The following is an 11,579-nucleotide window of genomic DNA, read 5'->3' as shown; positions in this document are numbered from 1 at the left end:
TGTCAGAACCTGAAGCGCTGATAGGATACTCCATTGAGGACTTGTGCACCACATAGTCATGGAGAAGGCTTCGGATGGACTCCAAGATAGACGGTAGCAGAGAATGATCATTATCTTTATACTTCAAGAAACAGAACTCTAAGTACTTCACTTTGTAGCGTGGATCCATAATAGTAGCTAGAGCGAACACCAAATACATATTCCTCCAATACTTGTCAAACTTTTCCAACATACTATTGGCTACATTTCTAGTAAATTTATCTGAACTTGCAGAATCTTTCATCAGATTAAATCGAAGATTATTAAGATTGTGGAAGTAGAGGCCTGCAGTGGGACGTTTTGCCATAAATAACACTTCTGCTGCAGTATAGACATGTCCTACAAGTTTACATACTCCCCTAACTTTCTCCCACTCTTGGGGAGAAGGTATATGATAGCCCTTATAATCATCTGCTTTCAAGTATTCTCCTTTAGCCTCCAACTCCAATGCTTCCTCTAGTTTATGAAATGTCACATTCCACACTGGTAGTGATCTGCCTCAACATACTATGAGACGAATGTCACTGATAAAACCCTCTATCATCCCAAATGCTCTTTTCACCATTGAACTGAAAATGTCTGCACAACAAGGTACACGAAACAATTGTCCGTCTGGCTGGAGTCTTTTCTTTTCAAGAAGTTTACTTTTAATGGCATCAATAACCTCATCAAAGTCCAGATAGCTATGCACAGTGACAGCACATATCTTATCTTCAATACCAAAATCTGAAAGACATTGCATTGTCTCACCAATATAATCGTCATATGCATCAAAAGACTTAAAGCTAACAACCCAACTTCTTAGATTCCAGTCTTCGCTAATGAAATGAACTCTTAAGCAAATGAAATCAAAACATGTTTCCTCACAATCTGAGGTAGGCCAGTAGCCAGGGTCATTGAATTTGTTATAAGTTAGCCTCTCAGCTAACTCGTCCATTCAAGCTTCTCAAAATTTCTTTAACTTTTGCTTTCTCTTCCTCGTACAATTCCAAGCAATACCGTGAAACAATGGCAGATGAAGGACAAAATTTTGGATTAAGATAGGCAGTTAATTTTTTGAAGTGCACGGCTTCTACTGACTTTGGAGATGTACCGGATTGACAGAAAAACTTTGCCATAGTACGATAAGCTGTTTCTTCATTGACAACATGCTCCTTCCCTAAATTACTTCTGCTCACGTTCCTCGGATTTGCATTTCTTGGTTCACAGTCATGACTTTTCCCTTTTGTTGGTATATCTGGAAAACAAAATAAAGAACCACTTAAGCCAATTTGGTTGGAGGGATTATGAAAAATAATGCCAACACAAAGTTCTATATAAAATAATAGTGTTTGATTGGACGATTAGGAAGTATAAGAAGAAAAGCAATCCCCGTGTAACTAATGTAACATTTAGATGACCATATTAAATATTAACTGCATTAAGTTATGCAAGAATTGGCATATTAATTTATACGGGATAGAATGTGAAAAAATAAACTTGTATTAGCAATACGAAGATAACAGAATTAATAAGAAAAAAAGTCTTTAATGATAAGTAATCCCTATATTATTATTCACTACATAATAACTCCAAGATTAATCACCAAACAATAATCATTTCTATTCTTATTCAAACCAAAACAAAATCTTGGATTACTTTTCTTTGCATAACTAGTATGTGAACCAAATGACCTGCTAATGTGTAGTAACAGTGGAAGACTAAAAGAGAAGAAGAATGGAACCAGATCTAGGAAAGAAGTCACAAAGTGTTTTCCGCTTTGCGTCGCTCATTTCCGGTTCATAAACTGCACCTGAGATGAATCAGATAAGAAGGTTGAAGCATATAATATGATGTCAAATTTTCAGATGTAGAAACAACATCAAAATTTGTTCTTTTCTTCAATTTTATTTTATCCAAATATCAAATATGTTGCATGATGTAGCATGAGCGGGTAAGGTCTGAGTACACAACACACCACTAGTGGGATCACACTAGCTAAGCATGTTGTTGATTGTTTGTTTGACTGTGGCATGAGCATCTTCTAGTATAAATATCGGATTCCGATATGGATTTGACATGGATCTATTCAATTTTGAGTGTATTTTCGAAAATATATAGTCGAAGCTAGTTGGACTTGGCTATATAAATCCTTTGTATCCATCAATTTAGAGGATTCATCATTGTTTAATTATTCAACCTAACCACAACAACTCTTATTTATTCATCTTGAGACCAGCTACACTTTGCAAAGTTAACCTCAGCTAGCAGAGTTATATGCTAATATCAGTTAAAGCTTCAAAATTTAGGAAAATAGACACACAAAAATTACAATCAGATGGGTTTAACTCAAGAAAAGGAACAAGTAGGCCTTGTTCAGTATTTTTTTTTCTTGATTTCTTCACTCCAATTATTTTCTTGAGCCGAGGTCTATCTTAAACAACCTCTTTATCTCCCAAGGCTCACGTAAAGTCTCAAGCTACACAATCCTCCCCAGACCCCCTAATAGAATTACACCGAACATGTTGTTTGTACCAAACACACCCCAAGTATTATTTTATTTTAGGGATAAGTGTCTGAAAAATACCTCAACTTTGGCCGAAATTGCTGTTATGATACCAAACTTTATGGAGGACCTATTATCCCCTGAACTATTTAATAGTGTATTTTTACCCCCTGAACTATTTAATAGTGTATTTTTACCCCCTGAACTATTTAATAGTGTATTTTTACCCCCTGAACTATTTAATAGTGTATTTTTACCCCCTGAACTATTTAATAGTGTATTTTTACCCCCTGAACTATTTAATAGTGTATTTTTACCCCCTGAACTATTTAATAGTGTATTTTTACCCCCTGAACTATTTAATAGTGTATTTTTACCCCCTGAACTATTTAATAGTGTATTTTAAAGGTATATATGTGTCCACGTGGACACATTACTATTTATAATTTTGCATTATTTTTTATGGCAAATATATATGTTTAAAATACGATATTAAATAGTCTGGTGATAATATGTCCTCATTAAAATTTGGTATCATAACAACAATTTCGACCAAAGTTGAAGTATTTTTCAGACCCTTATCCCTTTATTTTATGTGTGTGAAGGAAAACACCCCCTAAGCAAAAATTAGTCTGGTGCACTAAAGCTCCCGTGCTATATGTGGGGTTCAGGAAATGGCCGAATCATAAGGATATATTATAAGTAACTATTTTCACGACTTGAATCTGTATCCCTGTAGCATTCACATGATGCCCCAGGAAAAAATATTACTAAAACCCTAAATTTACCCCTTTTAAGCGTAGAGGGTAGAACCCTAGGAAAACAGTATAAAAAGAGAGCAATAATTTATAGAAGATCATATACAAACGATTAGATGATTTGAATACAATGAACAAGAGAGATGAGTGAAAGATTGAAACCTTTTTATATATGGAGAAAGAGAGGTTTGTAGCAAGAAGTTGTGCAACTTCATATGAATTACTTTGAAATTTATATTACAAAAAAATGTGTGTGACAGGTCCACTTTTGCCCGGGAAAATATGGCATTGCCGGGGCCCAATTAAAAAAGAGAAAAATACATTTTATGCACATTGGTATAAAATTAGGGAAAAATACATAAAATAGACCTTAAATAAATTAGGAAAAATTATCTAAATACACATCTTATTTTATTATATTCTGAAAAATTTCCTACCATTTAAACTTTTTTATAAAAATTCTTATTTTCCTCACCCTATTCACGGTACATCACTCTCACGCGATGTATCAGAATGTGATTTATTGGGGTGCGATATCGGGACAAGTGTGTCTTGTATCAACAAAGGTAATGTATCGGGACATTGAGAAATGTATCGGGACAAGTGTGTCTTGTATCAACAAAGATAATGTATCGGGACGTTGAGTAATTTATCTAAAATCCTTAAATTTTAAGAATTTTTTATAATTTGGAAAAGGGTAGAGATATGATGTAACTCTTAACATTGTGAAATTTATGTAATTTTCACTAAAAATAAACTAACTACTGATTTTTTTATTTTACATTAAAGACCAATTGAACCACTTTATTGAAAAAATAAATTATGTACACAAATAGGATCAGCCCATAAAGTCAAATCCAAATTTGTCGCGACCTGGGCTTACACTCGCACCAGAAATGCGCCAGGATGGGGCGGCACACCACTGAGGCTCCAAGAGGGTTGGAGCCCCGCGCCTAGTGCCCTGCGCCAAAAATGCACCAGGATCGCCTGCCTCCATTTCTCTTCCGTCTGAGTTCTTTTAAATTAATTGTGTCTTCACTCTCTTCTTAGGTATCACTATCAAAAACTTCTTTAATCACTGAGAGATCCTATATATCCTGATCATAACTCTTTAATTCACATTTCAATTCAAGGTAGAGTTAAGAGTAAAGTTCGAGGGAGTCCTTTCAGTCATTTGAGAAGTCTTCTACAATTATTTATAACTTGAGTAAATGAGTATGATAATGAGGAGAGTTTGAGTTCATATTTCCAAATGAGTATGACGGGACTAAGTATTCCCAAGTGTACAACACATTTACATTTAAAACGAGAAGAAACCTTGATTTCTAAATAAGTTCATGAAGAGTTTTTGAGCATTCTCTTTTAAGAGAACTTTTTGAGCAATTATTTCAAATCGACTAGGAGTTATGTTTTTAAACATATGAGCATGAGTTATATATTATTGGGAGTAGTATTGAGCACTGATATGGAGATGAGTTCAGACAACTCAAAATCCTCATAAACCATGTATGCCAACATGGGTAAAGGGTCGATGATTCCTTATTGCTTTTAAACATAGCTTAGTGAATCCACTTAGTTGAGGATGCCCTATACTCCGGTAAGGTATAGGATAGTTCTGGTAGCGTGGGGGAGACGTTGTATCATCACGTAGCTCATCACGTCGATTAGAGAATCTCCCAAATAAGAGTAAAGAGTTTATTATTGTATTTTTATATACATTGAGTTATTATTTACTGTTTTAAAAAGCATATATATATATATATATATATCGTTGCTTTCATATTATATTGAGTTGAGTATTATTGAGTTGAGTTGAGTTTTTTTTTCCACAAAAAATGCATTTTATTCATCTTCCAGCAAAAAGTTACATATGATATGAGGGAGATTACAATCAGTGATTACTACTCCCTATTAAGAGAAGAGTATATCAAGCTATCCTATTTGAGATGAAGAAAATGCAAGAGGTGGCTTTTTCATTTGGCTATAGTAACCAAGTGAGCCAATACACCAAACTCCTGTACTATGTACTGCCAGTACACAAAAATGCCTCAAGGAGGTTCCCAAATCAGATCATTCCTCTTCTTGTTCATGGTTCTAAAGTTAGTCATCTCCCACCTATCCATGTTCATTAGTCCTTTACTCTAGTTGGTAATTCTGCAAAAGCATCATAGACCATGTTGTTAGGATTGTCGTAACTGAGAGATGCCAGAAGATCTGCAACTTTGTTTGCCTCTCCGTAGCAGCCATTAGTCTCCATATGAGCTTTCAATTCTTGCACTTCATCATAAATTATCCATGGTGTGAAGTTGATGTCATTCACATAATTGTCTTCCTTTCTACCCGTTCAAGCTTATATGTTATATGTTCTAGTGTTCCGAGGGTGTAGACTCGAGCGTGACAATCACTTTCCAAGTTTTTCCCAAATTTTCCTCAAGTTTTCCCTAGTTTTTTTTTGGGCCAAACGGGTCCTAAATAAGTTGGGGTTAATTATATGAATTTTCACTCATGTTTTAATCAGATAAACCCAACTCACATCATTGTGTCAAATAAAATAAAATTTTATATTTATAATAATAATAATAATATTCTTATATATTACTATTATTATATCATAGTACTATTACTCTTTATTATTATTATTATTAATGTTAAAGGTTATCTACATTAATTACTAGTATATCAATTATGTTAGCATTTAATAACTACTTTGCTCGTATTTACTCCCTTCTTTTATTTTGTTTTCTCCATCTTGAACATCTTTCACCATTTTTAACTATTATTCATGTGCCACAATCTCATTCATCAATTATATCTATAAATAACCTCATTTTCCCCTCCCCTAACATAACATTCTTCTTCTATTCTCCTCTTTCTTAACTCTTGAGATTGTTTTTTTTTTTTGTTATCTCTCTATTTATAGAGGGACATGAAATATGAATAGGCAGATGAGCATCTATCAATATAGATGAGTTTTTTTCGTTTTACATAGTATCTAATTTTTCTGGTGCAACTCGGGCACTAATTATTAACTTTCCGTGACCGTCGATGACGAATTTTGTGAAAAGAAAAATTTGTGCCCGACTTACACAGGCTAATTGGAGACTATAGTAAAAAAAATTAATATTTTCTTCAGATCCATCTAATAATGCCCACTACTCGTGAGGTTTGGATTTCACTCAATCAAATTATACGTATAATCTTGCATGCATGTTATATCTTTTTTTTTATGTGTATTTAATACATAGTCAACTTTAATTTTACTGAAACAATTCCAAATCAAACTACAAATTCAACTTTTGTTTCTCAATTAATGATTCATATGCGTACGATCGATCATGGCAAATTACTATAAAACTGTACTGATAGAAGACAAAATCGAGGAAACCATATCGAGGTAATTCAACTCCATTGAAGTGTATTGATTTAAAAAGAATAATAAATTCGTATCTTTTGAACTCTTAAATATGAAATGAGCACAAGTTACTTAATAAGATTACTAGAAAATTTACATATTTGGCAAATATATTTTTATTTTTCGAATCCCATGGATAATTTCAGAGATAATCCTTTAGGTTTGGCTTCATAAGACTGATATTACACTTAATCTTCGTTACACTGATTTTCTATTATTTTTGTAAGTTGGATTACATTCAATCTAATTCTTCAAGATTTTGCTTTGTCTTAATTTGTTTTAGTTTGCTCATTCTCACGCTTGCACGACGTCTGAACTTTGAAGTTTGTAATAGAAAATTTTGTTTAAGGTCTCGTGTGAATGTATCAGTTTCCAGTTTAGAAAGCTTTAATGTGATTTGTCTATTTATGAACTTGAATAGAAGAGAAAAATATTTTTTCACTAAGCAAACTCTTAGCAATTTTAAGCTACATTGCAGTATATCAAAAGCTACATTTTAAGTCTGCAGTGGCGGATCCAGAAATTTTGTATCATGGGTGCTCAACTATTTTTAGCTGGGAAAATGCTACATATAATGGGTGCTCAGTTAATATATTTCAATACATTTCTAAATTTTGTACATAAATTTGAATATTGACACAAAAGGTAGTGGGTGCTTAAGTGACTACATAGGTCCGCCACTTTAAGATAACATTTATCTAGTGCTTTGACATAATCACTTCTGTCATGTAAAGCAAACTCTTTGTAAGTAATCACAAATTTCTTAGATGATCTAACAATTTCTTAGCAAGTCCTGATAAATATCGGGAGACACAGTTCTCTGAACAATTCCGGCATTTTCTTCTCTTTGCTATGATAACAAACTCCTTCAAAACCACTGCATTCTTCAGTAGAACCTTCGAAAGCTTGTATTTGGACCAAAACTTCGAACATCCCCATGTACCATCGACAATCTTAACACTTTTGATATTGGGAAACACAATGTTAGAAATCCAACTCTGCAAATTGCTATTTTTTATTTTGACCAAATAGATCTCAAAGAGAAAATGCGCATCCTCAACCTGGAACAGAGAATATAATCAGGACCTGATGCAGGTCTACGACATAATGAAAATTATTCTACAAAAGACTATAACATGATTTCACAGCATGTCTGATATAGAACAATTTTCAAAATCCAATCTTGAATAGTTTTCAGCAAATAATTACAATATCAAATCCGTTTTAGAAATACGCAAACAGTATATAAACCAAGCTGAAAGAATCAGTTGCTCACCAATCCTCCTATCCAATTATTTATACAGTAGCTTTATAGTGACAAATGATTCTTGTTGATAATTAATGTTTTGTTTTATTTACGTTTCTCCCTAAGAAACTCAGTAAAAGCAGAAAGAAAAGCATAAATCAAGAGAAATTACGATCCAAAATACCAAGTGTATGTTGACGGTCTCCAAAAGTGGTGAGGCTTGCAAAAGGCTAGCTATTCCATAAAAGGTATGATACATTGGATGCAACTCCAGCGTCAAGCATTTGCATCTCAATTCTGGAAGGGAAACTCCATCGGGTAGCAATATGAACACAGCCTGGTGATATAATCCCAACAAAAGATAATGTTATCAAAACTTAACCATAGTTATCACTTTTAAGAAAAAACAATGTATGAAAGGCTAGTTTCTAAAATAATCTATTGCCAATAAGGAAATATCCATCTTCAAAAAGTACAAGGGAAGATCACAAATGGTGAAAGAAGACGATCGTTTTGTAAACATAAAATAATTTTCAACCAAAAAGGAGTTTCACTGAAATTCTCAGGTATATATGTAAAAGTTCATAGTTCATAATGGTATGAGATTTTGAAGGCAGAATCTTTCCCAGGGCTATTATATCCTGCAATTCTTAGCAAAAAGTCGATAGAGAATAAGATCTTTTGACATTAAAACAAACCTCTGTTAACCAATTTCCAAATGTTAGCTCAGTCGCTGAAAGAATGTAGAGAAATATACTAGAAAGGATCGTGAGAAATTTTCTGGATTTTGTATTTCTTCAACCTGTCATTGCAAAGCTACTGTACAAGCAAAATATATTCAAAACGTCCTAGGGATTGAACGGTAATAAAATCAACAAAGTACCTGCCTAGTACATACAGCTGTATAGCATAAAATAGGACATGTACTATTTCTAGAGTACTGTACTCTAAAATATCTGTACATGTATATGTATTTACAAGGAAAATGTTCTACTAGAACTGGACCTCTATATGTTTCTGTTGTTGAAGCCCATAATGAATAAATCAATCCAATAATATAGTTAGGCTTATGTTCTGATCCAAAGGCAAATCAACAGCATGCTTCTTCACTCAACTTCTTCTTAGCTTCTCTCTTTGTTGAGCAAATTAAGTCACCGGAAACAGTCGCGTAACTCAACTTTTGAATATAGTAGTCCAGTACAAAGTTTCTCAAACATGATGATAATCACGATGGCCATATTCGTAGGCAAAAACGATATTGTTAATGTGACAAGTGAGGCGGGCTGTAACCAAAGATGATACATTTAGCGGCCTACACTTGAGATACCCAATATCTCCTGAAATCTCCAAATGTTGAACATGTGGGGCAATTATTTTCAAAGAACCTTCAGTCCCAGCATCAGGCGTCCAATGGCCCGCCAATGTTAGTCTCTTCAAGTTTGAAGAAGCAATATCAAGGCGACGTAAACCCCTGAATAGTACGTGACAACTCCAAAGTTTCCAAAGCAGGACAAAGTGACAGTAAGTTCACGATATCATCATCGTTTAACGTTATTAAGTAGAGCCTTAACCTCTTTAAATATTTCCAAGCTATATGTCATCCTTATTCAAACACCCACCGACTCAAATGAATTTTTTACCAAATAAGCTATTATTAGAAAACGTTACTCATAATAACGTTTTAGGAGTAAAACGAGCCTCATATTTATCTCAGCTTTGATGTCCGCCTTTACCTTATTAATCTAAACCCTAGCTTTGGAAATCTTCAAATTAGATTACAACTTTCCCAACTCACACAACTCTGTTTACAATTCTCGCCACTAGTTTTGTTGGGTCTAAACGAGATTCACGACATGCTTGGATTGTCGAAAAGCTTAGAAAGAAGAGATTCACGACAAGCATGGATTATCCAAAAGCTTAGCTAGTATGTTCTTGAGGTATGTTTTTTCTTTACAAAATAGTAGGAAAATGCTTGGATTAGGTTTTAATATTCCCACAAACTTAAGAAATCATCGTTTCAATGGTTTCCTACAATAAGGTAATTTTGTTTTTCCTATCCGTATAAGGTTAAGGAGGTCCATTATAGCCTTGGGTAGCACAACTTTCTGTATCACTACAACAATTAATGTCAATTCTTGTTTGAAGTAATTGTTTTCCTAGCCTAGAAGACAGTGATTTTCCCATGGGCTAAGCTATTGAGTTGTATAAGAGTGTGTATAGCAGCTTGTGGCTTATGTTTGACATTACAATTTAAGTATTGATTTTACTTGTGTTCTTACATCAACTATATATTTTTTTAACAAAGTTGATGAGTGATTTTCCCTTGAACACACTGAAGGTTTGATCCTGCTTATTTGTGTAATTGATCTTTTGTTCCCTATAATGTTATAGCACTTCGTCTATTTAATAATTTTATTGTGATTTGCTTGAATAATTTGTGTCATATCTTTAAATAATGGAATTGCTAACTGGTTACTAAAGTAATCTTGGATTTAAGTACGACAATAGCGGCTAAGTTTCATAATATGCAATGAAGAAGTGTTTCCAAGCTCTCACAGCAAGTTAGACTTTATTGGTGAACCATTCTTATGATATTCACAAAATAATCTTGTGTTTGGTTGTTTGTTCATGAAGTTCTCTAAGAGTACCTATGAGCATAAATACAGTTATTTGCGATACTTTTCAGTACTTCCAGTGCATTTTAACTCTTATCCTTGAAGCGTTTCAAGCAAGTTCTTTCCTCTTAAGTTAGTTGCTACGTTGTTCAATGATTTTGCCATCATCAGTTGGTGTTTTTTGTTCATCTATTGTTGCCTCTATAATAGTGGTTTACTTTGTACAGGTGCGTTGAATTCATTCGATGGTAATGGTTGATAAAGTAAAATCAATCGGTGATCAATCATCAATGGAGGAACTCAAGAAATAGTGAGATTGTTCATACATGACACCACAAACTCCACAAATATCAAGGAATTCAAGTTTTTCGTATCTTGAAAATGTTTTTGGTAGTTATCGATAATAACATTTTGAGAATGTCCCAAACTTTACCTCATCACTTGTGCCAATATCCATTGAGATCCCTGATGCCTTTAATAATTTAGAGGACTCCTACACTGAGATAGAAGATAGTGAGTTGGATGATTCGGACTATGCAAGCGAAGGCAGTGAACAACCATTAGTGAAGGAGAAGCGTATATTTAGCTATTCGATAAATATGGCGAGCTGATCAAGTTTTCTAGCAGCTATAGGCTTCTTGGATTATAGTGATAAATTAGTTAAATCTAACATAGGTGAAAAGGCTTTATACAGTGAAGTTTGTTGGTTGTGATTTTGTTCAAAGCTTACATTTGAATTCCTATTCTTTTTGCTAAAAAATAAAATGTTCGTCGCCTTATTGACAAAGGCTTTGTCATTAAAAATATTCATTTGTTTTTTGGTTCTTTACTTTTTATTCCTTAATATTCTCAACATGTATAATATTGGTTTTCTAATTCGAGAGCAATTTTCTCTTGATAGGGTATTAATCTGAGATCACTATAATTTATCGAACACTAGGTGAAAAATCATCACTCTCACTTGTTTGTTTTATTTTTTATGCACTTGATTTTCACAAGAAAAATCCAATATAACATGGTTATT

The 11,579-nt window shown here is 33.6% G+C and overlaps 1 protein-coding gene and 1 long non-coding RNA gene across 2 annotated transcripts; both read right to left on the bottom strand.

Annotated features, from left to right (window-relative positions):
• Positions 1-959: 959 nt before the first annotated feature.
• On the bottom strand, positions 960-1,891 carry LOC107063137 (uncharacterized). The gene is made up of 2 exons (XM_015314598.1): positions 1,763-1,891; positions 960-1,276 (listed from the first exon to the last, which is right to left on the bottom strand). Exons 1-2 carry the CDS (start codon positions 1,809-1,811, stop codon positions 960-962), a joined length of 366 nt encoding a protein of 121 aa, XP_015170084.1. The 5' UTR covers positions 1,812-1,891.
• Positions 1,892-7,601: 5,710 nt separating this feature from the next.
• On the bottom strand, positions 7,602-8,674 carry LOC107063139 (uncharacterized). The gene is made up of 3 exons (XR_001475097.1): positions 8,639-8,674; positions 8,125-8,277; positions 7,602-7,755 (listed from the first exon to the last, which is right to left on the bottom strand). It is a non-coding gene; the product is annotated as an uncharacterized lncRNA (long non-coding RNA).
• Between the last annotated feature and the right edge of the window lie 2,905 nt (positions 8,675-11,579).

The sequence above is a fragment of the Solanum tuberosum genome, unplaced genomic scaffold, assembly GCF_000226075.1.
Source record: "Solanum tuberosum cultivar DM 1-3 516 R44 unplaced genomic scaffold, SolTub_3.0 scf00303, whole genome shotgun sequence".
Lineage (NCBI taxonomy): Eukaryota > Viridiplantae > Streptophyta > Magnoliopsida > Solanales > Solanaceae > Solanum > Solanum tuberosum.
The sequence above is the reverse complement of the archived record's forward strand: the minus strand, read 5'-3'. Positions and strand labels throughout refer to the sequence as shown.